Genomic DNA, 21,831 nt, shown 5'->3' with positions numbered 1-21,831 from the left:
AAAGAATTAGAGAAGTTCCTCTCTTCTCCTTCTCCAAGAGCGCTATGGCTGGATAGCTTCTGGTGGATATTTCATCAAAGGTACCAGGTAAATGCAAATCTGATGGTTTTTCTACATTGCTTAAGTTACTTTTCTTTTATTTTTTAAAATTCTTAATTAAAAAATGTTTTAAAATTTATTTTCGGGAATCAGCAGTTAGCATAATGGCTATGTCGCTGGACTCCCACGTAGTCGACCGCAGTTTGCGTCCAGGACCCGGTGGCTTAAAACTCACGCCGGGTGTGTGTGCGTGTGTGCCCAAGATCCCGAGAGGAGAATCTAGTTTGCTTGAGGGCACGTGCACTTGCTGGAGAGAGACAGAGAGAGAGTGGAAAAGAGAGAAAGCACTCCTCGGGGGGGATGGCCACACCTCAGTCCCTGCTCCTCCATTCTCCTCTTGGGATTTTGGCCACATGTGCATACATGCCTGGTGTGTTTTCCACGCTCCAGGTCCAGCATTCGAACCATACCATCGGCCATGTGGGATCCAGCCACCTCAACCACCATGCCATCGCCTGGCCTGCTTAACTTATTTTTCTTTTCTTTCTTTTTTTTAATAATTACTTATTTAATTTTATTTACTCACTCATTTATTTTAATTTGATCAGAAAGAAAGAGAGGGAAAGTGAGAAAGCAAGCCACCAGATCCTGGACTTGAACCATGGTCAGCCATGTGGGAATGTTCAGCACTTTAATCACCATGCCACTTGCAGGTCCCCTGCTTGTTATTTTTATACAAGTCAAATTTCACCTTTTTTCTTTTTAAAAGAGTTATTTATTTAATTTTACTCATTACTGTTATTTTTTAAATTTGCTATGGAACACATGCATTCAGCAGAGACAGAGAAAGCAAGCCACCTGGTCTGGGACTTGAACCATGATTGAATATGTGGCAGTCCAGCATCCCAACCACCAAGCCACCTACTGGCCCCCAAAATTTCACCGTCTTTAACATGGACTGCGAGCCTCTCTGATCTTGTGGACCACCTGGACAGCTCTATTTGTCACTGGACCTCCTTCTCCCGGAGGCCTCGCCCATACCTCTGGTGCTTCAACCATGACATGATGTCTGGTGACTCTCCCGAGGTTCAGGAGCAGGTCCACATCACATGGCTGGTCCAGGTCAGGGCTGGTCAGGGCCTCCTCACCCAGGATTAGGGTGTTCTCTTCAATGACCCTCTGCCCCCCCAAGCATGTCCGTGGTAAACCCTAGCCAACAAATGAGTGTGAGACTTCATAAAGAGGAGGCGAAATATCTTGGAAGTAGGATTCCTGAGGTGAGAACAACACTTCCGTAGAATCCCAGTCCCTGGGCTGTTTCAACAGTGGGCCGAACTATAGAGATGATCCCTGAAAGGCCAGCGGTGGCATCCTGGTTAAGAGCGCTGGACCCCCCACATGGCTGACTGCAGTTTGAGTCCTGGACCTGGCAGCTTGCTTTCTCACTTTCTCTCTCTTTCTCTCCCTTCTGTCTCTCTCTGGTCAAATTAAAATAAATAAATAAATAAACGAAGTTAAACAAAATGATTCTTTAAAAAAAAAAAAAAAGCACTGGGCCGAGCTCATTCTTCCTGTTTCTGCTCCTGCAGCCGAACAAAGAGGTCCAGAGTCAGCTGTTCGACCGGGTCGCCCAGCACTACGCCTCCCTTTTGTTCCGTGGACCCAGGTCCCACTATGAGGAGGCGCTCTTAAAAGTGAGAATCCAATGGTCTCTCTTGTTTTTCTGAAACTCACATTGGATTTCCAGTCACTCCCGATGCCTAGAGAATATTCTTTCCCGAGAGAGTAATTAGCAAGTTATAATACAGCGATATATCCATAGCCGACTTGTAAGTGACAAAAACTACGGCGGAGTTATATAAACTGACTGGGAAACCTGTGATGATATAGTTTAAGTGAAAGTCAAAGCAACTTATACAATTCTATGTTCAAAACACGTTGATCTGTATGTATATGTGTCTATTGCCTATGAACGGAAAAAAAAAAGCCTGGAATTTTTAAAAGAATTATTATTTTATTTAACTTTATTATTTATTTATTTTAATTTGAACAGAGGGAAAGTGAGAAAGTAAGCTGCCAGGTCTGGGACTCAAACCGTGTTTAGCCATGTGGGAATCCAGCGCCCTTAATCACCATGCCACTTGCCGGCTCACCTGGAATGTTTTTTGCCAAACCCTTTGCAGTGGTTGTCTCTGGGGAGTGAGGTTATAAGAGACTTTCTTTTTCTTTCTTTCTTTTTTTTTTTTTTTAAGAGAGAGATTTTTGCAATAGGGCACGTGTGCTCACCGGAGACAGAGAGAGAAAAAGTAAGAAACCCCCCCACACACCAGGGGGTTGACTATGCTGCAGTCCCTTCTCTATTCTCCTCTTGGGATTTAGGTACACGCATATACACGCCCAGCTTGAGTTTCAAGCTGCAGGGTCCAGGATTCAAACCACAGTTAACCATGTGGGAGTCTAGCGTCTTAACCACTGTGCCACCTGCTGGTCCCTATCTTCTCTTTAAATAATTATTTATTTAATTTTATTTATTCACTCTTTTATTTTAATTTGACCAAAGAGAGACAGAGAGAGAGAGAGAGGGAAAGTGAGAAAGCAAGCTACCAGGCCTGGGACTTGAACTGTGGTCGGTCATGTGGGAGTGTCCAGCTCCTTAACTACCATGCCACCTGCTGCCCCCCGTCTTCTTCTTCTTCTTTTTTTTAATTGTTAGAGGGTGCATGCACCCATAACAGAGAGAGACAGAGGCAGAAAGACAGAGAAAGCACCCCCAATGGGTGTGATCATGCTACCGTCCCTTCTCTAATCCCCCATCCTGTTGGGATTTCGGGACACATGCACACACGCCTAGTGTGTTTTTCAAGCTGCAGGTGCCAGGATCCAACCCTGGTTAGCCACGTGGGATCTGGCTCCCTGAACCACTAGGTGAGAACTGGCCCCCATATGGACAGGAGGGCAACATGCTGCTAGGGAAGGGGTCTTGTCAGAGATCTCTGAAGTCAGGACCCACTTCTGGGCATGGAGATGTGGGGAACGTGACCTGAGCTCTGCTTGCCCACCCTCAGCGGCTGCCATCGATTCTGAGCAAAGCCGTGTACACCAGCTTCTGCTGCTGCTTCCCGCAGTCCTGGTTCAACACACACGAATTCAAGTCTGACATCTGTAACACCATGAGCCTGTGGTTCTCAGGTGAGGGGACATTTTCCGACTGGGGAAAATAATTCTAGAACAATGTTTTCCAGGGCCAGCAGGTGGCATGGAGAGTAAGGCGTTGGCTGTCACATGACTGACTCCATGGTTTACATCCCAGACCTAGCAGCTTGGAAGTCACGCCAGGCACTTGTGTGTGCATGTCCAAAATCCTGAGAGACTAGAGCAAAGGGATTGCAGTGTGGTCACCCCCGAGAGGTGACTTCTCACGTTCTCTCTCTCACTTTCTATCTGACGAGCACGTGCACCTATTTCTCGCTCTTTCTGTTCTCTCTGGTGAGCACACACACCCTATAGCAAAAACTAAAAACAAACAAGCAAAAAGAAAAGAAGCGAAGTGTGTGGTTAGAGCCCCAAGGAGTATACATTTTCCTGCTTCCTCAGAACAGTTCTGAGACACCCTTTCCTCGCTGACATTTAAAAATATATATTTATTTTTGGGGACCAGCAGTTAGTGTAATGGCTATGTCGCAGAACTGTTTTCCAGCCAAGCTCCCAGACACCAGCCAAGGGGCAACCTTGCAGGCAGGCCCAGGGTAGCAATGTCAGGCCTGGTGCTTTAGTTCTTGTACTCAGTCACTTAATCCTCTTACCTATTAATACCAGGATCCAAGGACTCCAATAGCAAACGAGGCCAGGAATTCAGATCCAAGGCTGTCTCACCCCAAACTGGGTCTCTGCCTGAAGAGAGAGAGAGAGAAAGAGAATTCCCCAGCAGGGTTTGGTTACTCCACAATCCCTTTTCTTCCAGTTCCCTATCCCATCAATATCTTAGGCACCCTCCCAGGCCCAGCTTTTCATGCCTCACTTGAAAAACTCGAACCCATGGCCATGTGGGATCTGGCTTCCTCCGCACAGCGGCCACCCTGCCTACTACGGTGGCCACTCCTGTCATGCGCCAGGCCCTGTAGGGAGCTCTGGAGGTACAAAAGGGAATGAGGCCCAGCCCCTGCCCTCAGGGAGGGCACAGTCAGCAAGAACAGGAAGACAGGCAGGAGCCCAGCAGCTAACTGCCCTCGCATGCCCACAGCACACCCAGGCTCACACACCGGGGGTCTGACTCTCACACCAGCCACGGGTGAGGCAGGCAGGCACCGTACCCCTGTCTTCCAGAAGATGAGCCCTGTAGAGTGGAGGTAACTTGTCATGGCCACAGGCCAGCAGGGGGCAGAGCTGATCCTGGAAGCCCAGCTCAGAAACCACTGGGGTCCCTGGGCCTCTGTAGCCCTGTGCCCTGTGCCCCTGCTGCCTCTGCAGGAGCTTTCATCATCTCTCCCCTTAGGGACATACCCTCGGCTTCAGAGCTATGAGAGCTGGGACTATTCAGAACTGGACCCAGAGAGATTCCGGAGAGAAGAGTTACTGTTACAGAGAAGACGGATGATAAAGGGTACGGCCTCACTTACGGCCTCCTGCCCCTTTGTCCCCTGGCACAGCCACCATCTCATGATGGCAGGGGAAGGCCCGTCCCCTGGCACAGCCAGCCACCATCTCATGATGGCAGGGGAAGGCCTTAGCATTGCCATCCTCAGGCCAGGGTCTCTCTCAGGACCTGTCTAGTCTGGGTCTCTTCAGTACTCCCAAACTAGCTACCAAAATGGCTGCAGCTAGAGTCCACATAACGTAACTGTTGGGATGTGGGGTGGAAGTGTGTATTTGCGTAGTGGGTGCCAGTTAATGGGCGTCTACAATGTGCCAGGCACTGTGCTGGGCTCTCTGGCCACCATTCAATCCTCATGACCACCTGCCGAAGGACACACTAGCTCCGCCTCACAGACCAGGAATGTGAAGTTTGGAGAAACAGCTTGCCCAAAGTCAACTTTTTTAAAGCTTTTGTTTGTTTTAAATTAATTTATTTCTGCCGTAAGAGACAGAACAGAGGCAGAGAAATAGGCAGCCCCAGCAGGGTCTTCACACCACGATCCACCCCAGCCTCAGAAAGTCCAGATCATGGGCACGGGCATGCCCAGCATGCTTGGGGAGACCTTGGGATGCAAACCTGGGACCGCGGTATGGGTTGCCAAGCAGCGTAGGAACATGGTGGTGGAGGCCAGCACTATCCCTCCTTAGCGGGTCATTCAGGCAAGCCAGTTACACTCTGGGCACTCAGGCACCGTGCAGGGGAACAGAGTGCTGAGGCGGCATGGGGAGGGGCACCTGGTCCAGCCCTGAGCTGGTCAGGAGTGACATTTAAGCTGAGATTTGAAGGATCCGTGTTTTAGTCAAGTGAGGGAGTCCGAGGGCCCGGACAGTGGAGCAGGCTCTGCAGTTACCAAGTTCCTCCAGTGACCTACGAGGGGACTTCAGAAAAACGTTCCTGGAAAGATGGAAGTAAGGTGTGAGTTAAATTTTGTGCAAAATTTGGGACCAGCAGATGGCGTGATGGCTATGTCGCTGGACTCTCATATAGTCAACTGCAGATCAAGTCCCGGACCCGGGTGCATGTGCGTGTGTGCCCAAGATCCCAAGAGGAGAATGGAGGAGAAGGGATTGTAGTGTGGCCATCCCCCTGGGGGATAATTTCTTGCTTTCTGTCTTTCTGTCTCTCTCTTTCTGGCAAGTGCACATGCCCTATAAAAAAACCCCCCCCCCCAATTTTTTTTTTTTTGAAATTTATACAGTTTTTTCTTTTCCTTTTTTTTTTTTTTTTTTCTTTTTCTCTTTCTTTTTCTTTACGGCAAAACAGTGCACGCATTTACCAGGGACACAGAGAGAGAAAGTACCCGGCCATACAGTGTGGTCACGCCACGATCTTTTCTCATCCGCTCCTCCTTCCTGTTGGGATTTTGGACACACATGCACACACGCTTGGTGTGTTTCTCAAGCCACTGGGGCCAGGACTCAAACCACAGTTGGCCACGTGGCATCTGGCTCCTTTAATCATGGAGCTACAGGGCCAGCCCAGTCTTTTCCTAATATGCATTTCCCATGAACTGTTTGAAGAACCCTTTCGTGTATACACTGCGGTCTGAGCAATCCTGGGCCAGAGCGTAAAGCCCGGCAACTTCGGAGCTGCAGTTATTGGCTGGAAATGTTCATCGCTACCACTTCCTTGACCAGACACTTTATTTTTCATTCATGATAGAGCGCATGTGTCCACGTGAGAAAGAGAAAGAGAGAAACACCCTTGGCAGGGCTCGCTCATGCCATGATCCACTCCCTCCAGCCCTCCAACCCTCTCTCTTTTCACCTCCTCCTGCTCTCCGGGCACACACGCATGTGCCCGCTGTGTTTCGAGGCCTTTCAGACAGACCGAGATCTTCTTTCTTTCTTTCTTTTTGTTAAAGAGGCTTTTGCCTTAGGGTGTATGCTCTCACTGGAGAGAGAGAGAGATAATGAGAGGGAAAGTGAGAAATCACCCTCCGGGAGGATGACCATGCCACAGTCCCCTCTTCTCCTGGGATCTTGGGCACACCCACACATGTGCCTGGCGTGATTTTTAGGCTACTGGGTCCGGGGCTCGAACCATGGTCAGCCATGTGAGAATCCAACAATGTAACCACTACTCCATCTGCTGGCCCCCTGACTGGGATCTTGAACTGTGGTCAGCGTGTGGCTTCCAGCTCCACAGTCTAGTACACGGCCCACGGCACCATGGAGACCGGGCCCAGACACTTTCCTCTGTTACTTTTCCAAGCGCTTTTATTTATGGAGCCATGTAATAGATATGCTTGCCCAGTAGTCATTGTGCACACACAAGGGTTTTTTTCCACTTAGGAAAAAAAAAATTCTGGGACCAGCGGTTAGCATAATGGCTACGTCACTGGACTCCCATGCAGTTGACCGTGGTTTGAGTCCTGGACCCGGCGGCTTAAACTCATGCCTTGTGCATGTGCGTGCGTGCCCAAGATCCCGAGAGGAGAATGGAGGAGAAGGGATTGCAGCGTGGCCATCCCCCCTGGGGGGTGATTTCTCACTTTCTATCTCTCTGTCTGTCTAGTGAGCGCACGCGCCCTATAGCAAAAACCTCTCAAAAAAAAAAAAATCTAACCCTTCAAATTTGATGACTTTTTTTTTTTTTAAAGTTTCTGCTATGAGGTGCATGCACTCGCCAGAGAGAGACAGAGAGAAAGAGAGAGAGAGAGGGAAAGTGAGAAACCACCTTCTGGGGGTGTGGCCATACTGCAGTCCTTTCTTCTCCATTCTCCTCTCTGGATTTGGGGCATGTACGCACACACATACACCCGTCATGAATTTCAGGCCTCTGGGTCTGGGACTCGAACTGCAGTCGAATACGTGGGAGTCCAGCAATGTAACTATTATGCCACCTGCTTGTCCTCAGTTGTCTCTTTTTGAAGCATTTAATCCAATATTTATATTAGTTTTGATTTTGCAGGGTCCTGAGTTTTTTTGTTTGTGTTTTTTTTTTTAAGCAGCTACTTTTTTCTTTTTTTTTTCCCTGTGGGTTGAGTGCTTGTCCAGTGCACAGGCCTCTGCATGCACTGTTTTCTTTAACTGGCTCATTGCCCTGTGACTAGATAGTATTCAGTCTCTTTCACAGGATCAGAGAGGTTAGGTAACTCACACAAGGCTGCTCAGCAGGCAGTCAACAAAGGGGCTCTTATTAGCCTGCAGCTGGTGGCTGGGCTCCTGCTATGGCAGGTATCTGCTGCTCCCCAGAGAAGGAGTGCCCTCAGAGCTCCTGGGCAGCAATGGCAAGAAGAAACTAAAAACCAACTATTTCCCTTTCTTAGGAAGAGAGTTTTCTTTCCTCACTCGTAAGACATCCTCTGCCCCAAAGCCAGCCCGGAACAAGAAAACTCACCACTCCCAGGTAGGTGAGGACACATGGACCTGGGCTCCTTGGAGCCCCATCAGTTTCAGAAACCAGGGGTTCTTCTGGAACATCAGCGGCCTCCTGTTGGTCACACTGCTCGGCACCTCCGTTCCCCACTGCACCCCATCTTCTCAGAGTGGAGCACTTGGACAACTACGAAAACGCAGCAGCTGGGAGGGGCGAGGGGAAGAGCCAGCTTTATGCAGAGGCTGAGCGTGAGAGGCTCTGATATCTCACGGCTCCACTAGCCCTTGCAGCAGGCCTGAAACCTGGCGGTCATCCCTGGCACCTACTTCCTCCTCCGCTCATCCATGTCCCCTTCGATGTAACTCCCAGAACCACCCGTCCTCGCCCTTCCATTCCTGTCACTACAGCAGGGGGCTTCTTACTGGCCTCCCTCGGGCTCTGGGAGACCCCTGCAGTCCTTTCCAAACCAAAGCTCGTTGCATCCTCTCATCACCACCTGACTCTATCCTGGTCCCTCCACCCAAACGCCCTTCTTTCAGCCCAAATAAAAAGCTATATATGTTATCTTAAAGAAAAGAAGCAAAAATCCTAAAGAGGTTAGGCCTGAAAGCTTCTATAGTTTTTAACAAAGAGCAATAAATTATGGTGACAGGACAAAACAAAGGAAAGGGATTTGGGCTTCTAGGGACAGTGAAGTGTGGGACGGTAAACGGGTAAACAACGAGGGCAGCTAGTGGGAGGGAAGGAGTAGCTCACCAGGTTTGCTCGTGCAGATTCGAGTTGTCCTCTCCAGCAACCAGTTTCTCTTCTTCCCCTGGAAGGGGACACCTCCACAAAGGGAAATTCATGCCCTACCTCGAGAAAGAAAGGGGGAGTGTAGGGAGCTTTTCCTGGGTCTGCTGTTTCTCAGTTTCCTTCAGCTCAAAATAATCCTTATGCCAAAGTGGCACCAGGGGTAGAATACCCTGATCCCATAACACTCGTACTCCGGTTGGCCTTCTTGTCACACTAGTCTGGATAAAGCCCCTTGCTCTTTTTCTTTTCTTTTTTCTTCTCTTCTTTTCTTTTTAATTGCCAGGGGCGTATGTGCTCACCAGAGAGAGAGTGAACAAGTGCGTTCAAGAAAGCACTCTCAAATGGGGCGTGACCACGTTGTGACCCTGTAATCTTTTTCTTCAATTCTCCAACCTATGAGAATTTTGGGCATGGAAGCGCACATGCCCAGTTTGTTTTTCAAACTGCCGGGGCCAGGATTCAAACTGTGGTCAGCCATGTGAGATCTGTCTTCCTATGCACAGTGCTTAACCACTGTGCTATGGGGCTGGCCCAGGGTTCCTTGTTATATATGTTCATATCCATTTCCTTTAGAGCACTCACATAATTATTCAGTCATAACTCTGATCATGGCTGTCTTCCCACTCATCTTTAAACTCTTTTTTCTTTTTTGAGAGGTTTTTGCTATAGGGCACGTGCACTCACCAGAAAGACAGAGAGAGACAGAGAGAAAGCGAGAAATCCCCCTCCCAGGGGAGATGGCCAAGCCTCAATCCCTTCTTCTCCATTCTCTTCTCGGGATCTTGGGCACACACGCACATGCACCTGGCATGAGTTTAAGCCACCAGGTCTGGGACTTGAACCACAGTTGACTACATGAGAGTTCAGCAACATAGCCATTACACTAACTGCTGGTCCTCCATCTTTAAACTCTTGATAACATCCTGCCTCTAATACCTAAATGCTCCAGTTCTTATGCCATGCTTCTTTTTTTTTTTTTTTTTAAGAGAGAGATTTTTGCTATAGGGCACTTGTGCTCATTGGAGAGACAGAGACAGGGAGAAAGAAAGTGAGAAATCACCCCTGGTGGTGGGAGGGTCCCACTACAATCCCTTCTCCTCCATTCTCCTCTTGGAATTTTGGGAAGGCATGCACATGCACCCAGCGTGAGTTTTAAGCCACTGATCCAGGACTCAAACCGTGGTCAGCTATGTGGTAGTTCAGCAATGTAACCATTAGGCCATCTGCTGGTCCCACCATACTTCCCTTCTCTTTTTTCTTTTTTCTTTTCTTTTTTTTTTTTTTTTAAATTTAACTTTATTTATTTATTTATTTATTTATTTATAACTTGACCAGAGAGGAACAGAATAAGAGAAAGAGAGAGAGAGAGGGAAAATGAGAAAGCAAGCCACCAGGTCCAGGACTTGAACCATGGTTGGCCATGTGGGAGCCCAGTGCCCTTAACCACCATGCCACCTGCCGGCCCCTATGCTTCATTCTTAAAAAATGTTTTGTTTTGTTAAAATAGCCTTCTCCCCATCCTACCAGCACCGAGTTTTTTGGTGCAGGGTTGGGAACGTTTCTGTTCTGGATCTTTCACTGAAGGGGGGTTTGGGATGGGGAAAGGTATGCTTTTCTTTTGCAAAGTGGGATCAGGGCTATTACTGACACTTGTGATTTCTCAGGACAATTACATTTTTTTAAAAAGAATTATTTCTTTTATTTATTGTTATTAATATTTTAATTCACCAGAGAGAAATAGAGAGGGAAAATGAGAAAGCAAGCCATGAGTTCCGGGATTCAAACCGTGATAAGCATGTGGGAGTCCAGTGCCCTAACCACTCCACCACCTGCTGCCACAGTATAGTAAAAAATCTCTCTTAAAAAAAAAAAAAAAGAAAAGAAAGAAAGAAAAAAAGAACGAAAAAAGGAAGAAACCTCCTTTGACGCCACGTGCCCTCGGCTGCCTGTCTTCTTTGCCGGCTCCTGCCCAGTCAGTGCCCTCTGCCCTGGCTTCCTTCCCTGCTCTGGCTACACATTCTCTGCAAGTGGCCTCGCTGGCCTGGTGGCTCCACACGCCCCTATATGCCAGTGGCACCCAGATCTGCCTCCCCGCCCCGGCCTCTCAGAACTAGCGCTGCTCTCTTGGCTCACCAGGAGAGTCTCAGACCCAGCAGGGGCGAGGACAGTGCCTGCTCTCTGCCGCCACAGTCACTCTCACTGACTGACCAGTTGCCACCACTTGGGCTCCTTTCTCTCACTCAGAGCCCCAGGGCAGCCACCACACAGAGCCAGAATGACCTTTCATAGACATACATCCACGGGGGGTGGGGGGTGGGGTGTCCCCTGTATAAGCCTCCCGTGGCTTCTCCCCTGCGTTTGGAATCAAACCCCTCTCTTTTGCTTGGCTGGGAACACCCCATGAGGTCCGGCCCCGCCCCCTCTCACCACCTCCTGTGCGTCCCCTCCCTCGGCACCAAGCCATCCACTCACTGACTTCCCTCTGCATCTTGGGCACTCGGGGCCTGTGCCCAGCTGGGCCTTTGTGCCATCTGTCACCCTAGCCTAGATCGAGTTTCCCTCAGGGCTCTTGGGGGATGGCTGTTGCTCCTCATCCCTCAGGTTCCAGGTTCACTGTCATTGCCCCGGAGAGGATGTCCCTGGTCCCCAGCCACTCTGTCATTACTGTGCCTATTTTCATTCTGTTTTGATTTTTTAAAAGAATTATTTTATTTATAACAATAATTATTATTTAATTGGCTTTAGGGTATGTGTGCTCACCAGAGAGACAGAGAGGGAGAGAGGGAGGGAGGGAAAGTGAGAAAGCAAGCTGCCAGGTTTGGGGTTTGAACTGTGGTCAGCCGACTCCTCAACTACCTAACACCTGCTGGCCCCGTTCTCCATTTTTAAAAAGAAAAGTATATATGTCTTTTAAGTCTATTGTACTTCTTCCATGAGAGAGAGGCACACACACATACACACACACAGCAATGGGCACCCCAAAAGGGTCCCCAAGCTGTGATCCACCTCTGGCCTCAGCTAGCCCAGCACAAGTACATGTGTATCAGGCATGCTTAGAGAAGTCCCAGGATGCAAACCCAGGACCTTTCCCATGTGGCTCTAGTTGTGTTACCACTGCACCACTGTCTGGTCCCCGTTTTCATTCTCCATACAGTGCTGGTCATGGTCTGACATTCATTCTTTTTTTTGTTTTCCATTTTTATCACACAGTGCATGCACTCACCAGAGAGATGGTGAGAGGAAAAGTGAGAAACCACCCCCTAGGGGGATGGTCACACTATAATCCCTTCTCCTCCATTCTTCTCTGGGGTTCTGGGTATGCACACACATGTGCCTGGGGTGACCCTCAAGCCACTGGATCTAGGACTCAAACTGCGGTCAGCCATGTGGGAGTCCAGAGCCTTAACCACCATGCCACCTGCTGCGCCATGAGCTGCTCTTCCTCCTGTGTGGCTTATGTACTGATCAGAGTCCCTCTCCTTCATTACAATGTAAACTGGAGAACAAGATCTCTTCCTTCATTGCTGTTTCAGCTTCTGCATTTCCTAGAATAGACCTAGCGCAGAGAAGGTACGCAACAGATATTTCTAGACTTTATGAATGAGTTCATCTGTGTAAGCTATTGGCCCTGCACTTAGCATATGAAAGTTCTCTATAAATGCAGGCCCCCAAAACAGGCACCCCAGAGGGACAGCTGTCATTCAAAGACCAAGATCAAAATATTTTTCAGTGTTTTGGCTGCTTGTCACAACCGCCTGAAACAAATGCATTTTCTTTGTACTGAAATAGATAAAATCTTCTCGCTGTTATTTCAGGAACCCAGCTATGCAGTTCCATTTTCTTCCCCAGGAGTAGAAATAACCAAAACCTCAAACCTAGGAAGTAGCCGAAGTCTGCATGGACAAACCAGAACATGGCAGTAATTGAATCCCCACCAGTGGGGACAGAGCCTTTCTTGTTATGAGCAGAAACATTTTCCCATCTGTTCAATTAAGTAGCTTTGTTCAAAATATGCTTTTTAATGGCAACAGCCTAAGAGTCCACAATTCAGAGGAATGAGTTGCAATTACTTTTTTAAAAGAATTATTTTATTTAGCTTTATTTATTTATTTAAATTTGACCAGAGAGGGACAGAGTGAGAGAGAGAGGGGGTAAGTGAGAAAGCAAGCTGCCAGGTCTGGGACTCAAACCGCAGTCGGCCACGTGGGAGTTTAGCACCCTTAGCCACCATGCCACCTGCTGGCTGCAGGTTGCAGTTATTTTAAATCTTAGACCTGCCATTTGTAATTCTCTTGCTTAAGTGCTGGGGATTTGCACAGTGGAAATGAAAAAGTGTCTAACCATAAATCAAGCTTCTGCTCTGAGACTCAGCTATTAATTCGAGCTCCCAATATCTGGAGATTAAGTCGTTCATTAATTTAATAAATATTAAGGAGGGTAGTGAAAGAAGACCCCTATAAGGAGGAATCATGGTTGGTCTTCTTAGTTGCAACAAGAGACTCCACTTCAGCTACTTTAAGCAGAAAGAATGGGTTGAAGGGTTTAGCAAAGCACAGTTGCCCTGGCTGGTGCGCTAGTTTCAGAGGCCATGCTGCCATGAAGATGCCTAAACCATGCTGCCCTGCAAAGATGCACCGCCGTGCACCCACACACTAGGGACCGGGCTCAAGGTTCTACTCTGCTTTCCCTGAAAGATTTTTTGCTTCTGTCAACAGCCGCTCCAAAAATTGGAGTCTGCTGTTGCCTCCCTCACTCATTTCCACCTTAAAGTCTCAGGCAGGTGGGAGCTAGCAGGTGGCATGGTGGTTAAGGTGCTATATTCCTACATGGCTGACCACAGTTCAAGTCCCAGACCTAGTAGCTTGATAAATCATAACATGAAAAATAAATAAATAAATAAAAATAAATGCTTAAAAAAAAGTCTTAGGCAGGTGCGGTGCTTCTGAAGGATAGAACTAGGTGAACGGCCTGCACCCCAGCCTCGCAGGAAGCTGTGAGGACAACTGAATTAACACGTAACAAGTATGAACCCTTGAAGGCATTAGAGCTGAGAGCCAAAGGATGAGGAATCAGCTATTGGAGGGACAAATGGAAAACAGAATGGCCCTCAGGTAAAATAACACTAGAAAAGGCCAGCCAGTGGTGTAATGGTTGAGGCAGCTGGATCCCACATGGCTTGCTGTGCAGTGATGTCCCAGATCTGCTGGCCTGAGGGGCATAGCAGGTGTGCCGAGCCCAAAATCCAGGACAAGGAGGGTGAGACGGAAGAGCAGAGATTGCAACATGGCCGTGGTCCATGGAGCATGCTTGGTGGTTTTTCACTTCTCTCTCTGCCAGCCCCCTCCAGGCAAGTGCATGAGCCTTCTGGAAAAGATTTAAAAAAAAAAGATGGGATCAGTAGATGATGTGGTGGTTAAGGTGCTGGACTCCCTGACTGTGGTTCAAGTCCTGGACCCGGTGGCTTGAAGATCATGCCAGGTGTGTGTGCATGTCCATCCAGAATCCTGAGACAGAAATGGAGGGGAAGGGATTGTGGCACGGCCATCCCCTCTGGAGGATGATTTCTCACTTTCCCTTTCACTATCTCTCTCTGGTGAGCTCACTCACCCCATGGCAAAGACATAAAAAAAAATAATAAACGGGAAAAAAGAAAGAAAGAAAGAAAGAAAGAAAGAAAGAAAGAAAGAAAGAAAGAAAAAAGGAAGGAAGGAAGAAAGAAGGAAAAAGAAAGAAACGATTGCCTTTCAACCAGGCTTTAGCTGTTCCCCCCACCTTCTCCTTCACGCTGTCTCACAGATTTAATTACTGTCTTTACTATAATAACTCCTCCCCTTGCCACTTCCCTGTGACTTCCTGTCTGGTCACCATGCCTGCTGCCCACTGCCTTGCAATTCAGTCCCCTCCAATGCATTTTCTACACTGGCACCAGGGAACTTTGTAGAACACGGCTCTCACAGCATTTCTGCCCTGTCAAGAACGTTTTAGTGCCAGCAGTTCCCCTTCCCTATCCAGGTCCAGAACAAGGCTCAGTCCCAGCCCCAGGCCTCAGCTGGCGCCTGCCTGGCCTCTCAGCACCTCGCCCACTGCTTGCCCTGCACAGAAGGCCGTTGCAGTTCTTGAAGGCCCGTGCACGCTCATTACCTGTACATGCTTTCTCCTCTCGGGGGAGCTCTCAGCTCTCCCTTCGTGGTTATCCAGTTATTTTTACTCTTAAAATCTCCCCCAAAATAGGAGCCAGCAGGTGGTGTAATGGTTATGGTACTGGACTCCCAGATGGCCAACTCAGTTCTAGTCCCAGACCAGCAACTTGAAAATTGCACCAGGTTTGTATGTGTGCGTGCCCAAAATGCCAGGAGGAGAATGTAGGAGAGGGGACTGTGGCATGGCCATCTCCCGGGAGATGACTTCCCACTTTCCCTCTCTCTGTCTCTTCAGTGAGTGCACATGCTGTATAACAAAAACCTAAAAAAAAGAAAGAAAGAAAGAAGGAAGGAGAGAAATAAAGAAGAGCTTGGGACATCAGGAAACAGAGAAGGCCAGTGGTCAAGGCTGGGGAAGGGGACGGGCTAGATGCTAAGAGTCGTGAGGGTCATAGTCAGGAATGCAGACGTGAGTGCCATGACAATCCATTAAAGGGGGGGGAGGTGTTATGGGGACCAGCAGATGGCGTAATGGTTATGTCGCTGGACTCCCATGTAGTCGACCGCGGTTCGCGTCTCGGACCCGGTGGCTTAAAACTCACGCCGGGCGCATGTGCATGCGTGCCCAAGATCCCGAGAGGAGAATGGAGGAGAAGGGATTGCAGTGTGGCCATCCCCTCTGGGGGGTGATTTCTTGCTTTCTGTCTCTCTGTCTCTGCCTGTTTGGCGAGCGCACGCGCCCTATAGCAAAAAAACAAACAAACACAAAAAAAAAACCTCTCCCCCCCAAAAAAAGGAGGGGGTGTTATTATCTTATTTACCCGGCAGCTTGGAAAACACACTGGGTATGTGTGCGTGCCTGGCCAAAATTCCAAGAGGAGAATGGAAGAGGAGGGACTGCAGTGTGGCCATCCCCACAGGGGGAGATTTCCTACTTTCCCTCTCTCTCCTTCTCTCTCTCTAGCTCTCTAGTGAGTACACACATCCTATAGCAAAAACTGAAAGAGAGAGAGGAGAGAGAGAGAGAGAGAATGGGGGAGTGCTTCGTAATGACAGGGAGTGATCTTTATGTGGAGTCCAGCACGCGCAGGTTTCTCTGCTCACACCCTGCAGTCCTTACTGCGGTCTTGCAAGGAGGATAACTATTCAGTATTACCTTTATTTGATGAGGAAGAGAGACTCAGAGGGTAAGTTGCCCCAGACCACACCGCAGACATGAGCTGACATCAGGATGGCATCCCCTTGCGTTTACCCTCTTCTCTGCTGCAGATCTCAAAGGTCTATCACGAAAGACCATTTATGCTTCACTGAGCCCCGGGCGTGTTCTCTTTCTAACGAGTAACCACCTCACCACGGTACAGATCACAAGGGGCTGGACAGGCCAGTGCGTGATGTCTGGGCCGTGCTCTCAGCTTCCTCCTGCCCATCCACTGGCACATCCATCTCTTAGGTCGCCAGGAAAGTCATGCTGCATCTTTCAATGTTTTCCGATGTAAAACTGTGGCATGACTTCCCTGACGAGCCAATAAAAGCCCAGCAGCTGTGTTGAGGCTGGTGGACTGCTTGCCTGCCGCTCTGAGGGCCATCTGTTGAACGTAGCCAACCGCCTACTCATCCTAAAGACAGAGTGAAAGTGTCTCCTGTCCTTGGAGACCGTCCAGCTCTCCCGCAGCCAGAATGCAGCGTTCCCACTCTGGCTTCCCAGGACACACGAACATACTGCCTGTTGGCATCCTCCAGGCTCCGTCGTCTCTCTCATCTACACAGAGAGAAACCCCGGGTTTTGGGGGGTCAAATGAAGGTTGCCTTCCAGGCCCCCCCCCCCATCTATGTGTAGCATGGGACTAAGACCCAGTTAATGAGATATAAGTGGATGTGCCACGTGGTGGTTCCTCAGAACCTCATCAAAGCTAGCTCGGGGAGTTCCAGCTACCATGGCACTGCAGAAACAGCTGCTCGGAGATTAGATCCGTGCGGAAGATCGTGGGCTTGGTTCTCAGAGACTGGATCCATGCGAATGATCATGGGCTTGGTTACCCAGGTCAGCCTGCACATGCTGGGCACATATGCTAATGATCCTAGCTGACTGGGAAGGCTAGGCATGGGAGTTCACACAGTGAGGCCTGCTGAAAGCACCTGTCTTTGTCTCTTTCTCTGTCTCTTATGAAAGAAATAAATAACTAAAAATAAAAATAAAAACAAGTTGTATGAACCATTCATCTCCTTGTCCATTCCTCCATTCCGTTGCCTGGAATGTGAATGTGATGGTTGGAGCTCTAGCTGCCATCTTGGACTATAAAAACAATCCTATCTTAAGAAAGATGGAACTGTGAGCTGGAAGGAGGCAGAGTCCCTGAGGACCTGATACAGTAGAAACACCATATGAGCACAGGATTATCTTCAGACTTCAGTGAGAGATTTCTTTCTTTCTTTTTTTTTTTTTTTCTTTCACGCACGCATATGCATGAAGGAGAAGAGAGATAGAGCACCTCCTCCAAAGGGCATGGTCATGCCCACGATTTTCTTTCCTCCAATTCTCCCTCCCATCAGGATCCTGAGTACACACGTACTCAGTGTGTTTTCTAAGTTCTCTGACCAGGACTTGAAGCCTGGTCAGAGACATGGCATCTGGCTTCCTCTGTACAGCACTGAACCACTGCATTATGGGGCAGACCTGGAGAGGAATTTCTGCATAGTTTGAGCCACTGTTGAGTCTTTGTCACTGACATTCAAACACAATCCCTTTGTTACCTCTCTAACAAGTGTGTGATACTTTCCATGCCTCCGCATACTTCGTCTACTGTATCTTCCCTGCTAGACTGGCAACTCCTTTAGTCGGGCTGGGTTTCAGGGCTCATCCAGTGCCAGTCACATTAGTGGCTGCCCAGTGGAGCGTTGCTCAAGAAGGCATCCCATGTGACTGTACTGACAATGGTTTTGTTTGTTTGCTTGCTTTAAAATTATTTATTTATTAACTTTATTTGTTGTTATTGTTTTTCAGTTTGAATAGAGAGCAAAAGGGAAAGTGAGAAAGCAAGCCACCTGGTCCAGGACTCGAACCACAATCAGCCATGTGGGAGTCCAGCGCCCCAACTACGCCACCTGTTGGCCCCGATAACAATGTTTTTTGGAGTGCTTGCATGAGCTTCTCATGCACTTAATGAGCATTAGGTGATTTAACCCAAAAGGAAACTAAAGTTGCAGAGAGGTTAATGACTCGCGGGAGAACACTAGAAGCTGAGTGACACACTGGGCCTGGAGCCCCAGACTGCCTCAGTTCCCAGCCCTTGGGTTTCCACAGCAGCCGCTTCTCTGCCGTGCGCCTGAGATTGTCAAGCTGTGCCTAAAAGGTCTCGCTCTGTGTGTTCCTTTGCTAACGACAATGAGAAGTAGCTAAGAAATTGCACACATACTACTTTTTGTATTCTTCTCACTTCCAGTTTTGCTAACTTTGTCCTTCTCCCCTTTCCTTTCTCTGGAGTCTTCTAGTATAAATTCAAACAATGAGCGGTCCTCTTCAGTCAAGAAGAATTCAGAAGACAGCGCGCGGACACAGAGTGCCACAAAAGGTACACTAACTACCAGAAGGGGAAAGTAGGCCTTGGCTCAGGTTTTATCATAAAACTGGATTCTCAGGTTGGTTTGAAACAGTTTGCTACCCTACTTTACACTTGAGGCTCTAGCCTGGGCCTGGGTACAAAGAAATAGTTTATGTGATTAAACACTGCTTAAGTTACACTTGCGTGATGGTGAGTCAGCACAGTCCGCTGTCTGTGTGGAAGACGGTGTTGGCACTGGAAGAAAGTGAACTGCAGATGTGATTACTTCCCCTCTCCTGCAGTCACCAGAAACCAGTGTCTACTGAGGTGGGAACTGATTTGTATCTGGGTCTTAATTTATCAAAGTGCCCGAGTGGAAAACACAGATCACTGCCAGTGAAAGAAAAGTTCAATGTGGGGTCAGCGGGTGACATGGTGGTTAAGCCGCTGGACTCCCACATGGTTGACCATGGTTCAAGTCCCAGATTGGGTGGCTTGAAACACGCCAGGCACATGTGCATGCATGCCCAAGACCTCGAAAGGAGAGTAGAGGAGGAGGGATTATGGTGTGGCCATTTCCACAGGAGGGTGATTTCTCGCTTTCTAGCTGTCTTTCCAGTGACCACATGTGCCCTATAGCTTAAATCTCTAAAAACAAACAAAAACAAGAAAAAGAAAAGTTTAATGTTACTCACCATTCCCCTGGACACAAGAGGCAAGGCACTGCACACCATTCAGGGTCCAGAGGGAAGCCCCAGGGCCGGACAGGGGCAGAACAGAGTCGGGAGGGTAGAGACCACAACCTATCTTGGAGTCTTAGGGGAAAGTCAAAGTGTGAGCCTGCGTGCCCCAGATCCTGAAAGGATGAAGTGATAGAGGAGAAGGGATTGCACGGTGACCTTTCCCCATTGTGGGGTGCTTTCTCCTCCCCCTCTTTCTGTTTATCTCTGGCGAGCACACACAAAGAGACAGAGAGAACTCTAGTCATTGTAATTGTTACTCACTTAGAGCGGAGCTGCTGTTTGTCTCTGCCCATCTTCAGATATTTTCTATTAAACTTCTACAGAAACATCAGAGTTCTGTGCAAGAGTTGACCTTTTCTCTCTTAATTAAACCACCATGCCTGGTACTGCTTAGTATTTTTAAAGAATGTAAGCCTCTTCTCCCTTGTCCTGTGGCCGTGCTGTATCCTGTACAGACGTCCACCTGGCATCTGATTTGGTGTTATCTTACCACTGACATTTATGTATGTGCATTGCTATTTAACTGAGTTCCCTGACGACAGCGTGTTCCTAGGACCTAGCGTGGGTCAGTACGTAGAATGTGCTCAGTAGATGTGCTGGATGGGTGGGTGCATGAAAGGACAGATGAATAGATAAGCAGCTGGACAAATGCACAGCCTGCAGGTGTATGTCTGGCTGAAGAGCGATGAAATGGGGTGCGTTTGCGACAGCTCCCTCCTCTAGCGTGTTGCCGTGATCCGAGTACACCAGGCATTTGCACTCCAGTACGAAGCTGCGCTCTGCCATGGGCTCTGTCTCATCACAGCTGGCCAGCTCCAGTGACCATGTTTTCCTAACACCACATTGGCAGATCATCACTGTCAGACCCCAGTCTTGAGGAAAGCTACACAACAGGTCAAGAGGATATCAGAAGCAAGAGAATTAGAGAACATGCTTCCTAAGCAGGTGAGCACATGATGGGAAGTTTAATAGTAGAGGTGATTTAAAAGTGGATGGGAGAGGTGGCTAGAAGATCTTGCTCTATCTCATAGGGTAAGAATTGTCAGGGTTGGGCCAGCTGGCGGCATGATGGCTGGGGTGACTGGATCCCACAGGACGGACTATGCCATTCAAAACCCAGACCCGGTGACTTGAAAAACACCCTGGCTGCATGTGCATGCATGCCCAAAATCTCAAGAGGAGAATGGAGGAGGGGGGATTGTGGTGTGGTCATTCCCCTGGGGGGCGATTTCTCTCTGGTAAGCACATGTGCCCTATAGCAAACTAAAACAAAGAATTATCAGGATAAGAATTGGGGTACGTCTGATTGTAGACTCAGGTGATTTAGTCAAGAAATTTCCCCTGGGTAATTCCTGAAAGAGATTGGCACAAATTGACAGAACATTTTTCTGGATTTTTCCAGGGATTTAACTTACCTGCTCAATAGGGCCAGCAGGTGGCATGGTGGTTTAGGAGCTAGACTCCCACATGGCCGACCTCTATTTGAGTCCCAGACCTAGCAAGCTTGCTTTCTCACTTTCCCTCGCTCTATATCTCTCACTGGTGAGCACACATGCCCTATAGCAAATTAAATAATAATATTTTAAAAATTAAATAAATAATTCTTTAAAAATAAAGACATAAATTACCTGCTCAAAACTCAGGAGCCTATACATAATGGAAAGAGAGCAGTAAGTCTCAGTTTTCTACTGTATAAAATGGGAAATCAGGACCAGCAGTTAGCGTAATGGCTATGTCGCTGGACTCCCACATAGTCGACCACAGTTCGCGTCCTGGACCTGGTGGCTTAAAATTCACACCGGGCGCGTTTGCATGCTCCAAGAAGAGTATGGAGGAGAAGGGATTGCGGCATGACCATCCCCCTGGGGGGTGATTTCTCGCTTTCTGTCTCTATGTCTCTCTCAGTCTGTCTGGCGAGCGCACATGCCCTATAGCAAAAACCTCTCAAAAAAAAAAAAAAAAAACCACCAAAAAAACCCCGCAAAAATGGGAAATCACTTCCAGGGCATGGGCTGTCCTAAGGTTACTCGGGGAGTGATGATAATCAGCATTTGATGAGCACCTACTATTCGTCAGGCACTGCACGAAACCTCAGGCATGCAGTGTATTTCACTTTCCCGTCATGGTCCTCTGGCTTCGTTACTACCGCTTTTCTCCAGTTTACTAGTGAAGAAAGTGATGCTGAGAGCAGGTAACTAATTTTCCTATGACTATAAAGCAAAATAAGTGATAAAAACAAGACTTCCATGCCAATCCGTCTGGCTCTGGCTCTCGGCCTGAGTTTATCTATCTATCTATCTATCTATTTATTTATTTTAATTGTCAGAGGGCATATGCACTCGCAAGAGAGAGAGGGAGAATGAAAGCACACCCAGTGGGGTTCGGTCACACTGCAATCCTGTTCCCTTCATTTCTCTACCCCGTTGGGCTTCTGGGCTCACATGTACCAGACATGTTTTTCAAGCCACTAGGACCAGGATTCAAACAGAGGTTGGCCATGTGGATCCACTTTTCTTTTTTTCTTTCTTTCTTAATAATTACTTATTTAACTTTATTTATTCATTCATTTATTTTAATTTGACCATAGAAAGACACACAGAGAGAGAGAGAGGGAAAGTGAG

The 21,831-nt window shown here is 48.2% G+C and overlaps 1 protein-coding gene across 1 annotated transcript in view; it reads left to right on the top strand.

The window, feature by feature from the left end:
* The window catches only part of FAM227A (family with sequence similarity 227 member A), a 57,081-nt gene that overhangs the window by 14,567 nt on the left and 20,683 nt on the right, over positions 1-21,831 (top strand). The window contains exons 6-12 of the mRNA XM_006155378.2: positions 1-87; positions 1,629-1,733; positions 3,105-3,228; positions 4,532-4,639; positions 7,944-8,023; positions 18,410-18,497; positions 20,061-20,155. The exon at positions 1-87 is cut by the window's left edge and continues 15 nt beyond it. Of these exons, the coding sequence (XP_006155440.2) occupies positions 1-87; positions 1,629-1,733; positions 3,105-3,228; positions 4,532-4,639; positions 7,944-8,023; positions 18,410-18,497; positions 20,061-20,155 (687 nt within the window). The remainder of the gene's footprint in view (positions 88-1,628; positions 1,734-3,104; positions 3,229-4,531; positions 4,640-7,943; positions 8,024-18,409; positions 18,498-20,060; positions 20,156-21,831) is intronic.

This window comes from Tupaia chinensis, unplaced genomic scaffold, assembly GCF_000334495.1.
Source record: "Tupaia chinensis unplaced genomic scaffold, TupChi_1.0 Scaffold000450_1, whole genome shotgun sequence".
Classification (NCBI taxonomy): domain Eukaryota; kingdom Metazoa; phylum Chordata; class Mammalia; order Scandentia; family Tupaiidae; genus Tupaia; species Tupaia belangeri.
This window is presented reverse-complemented; position numbering and strand designations above follow the sequence as displayed.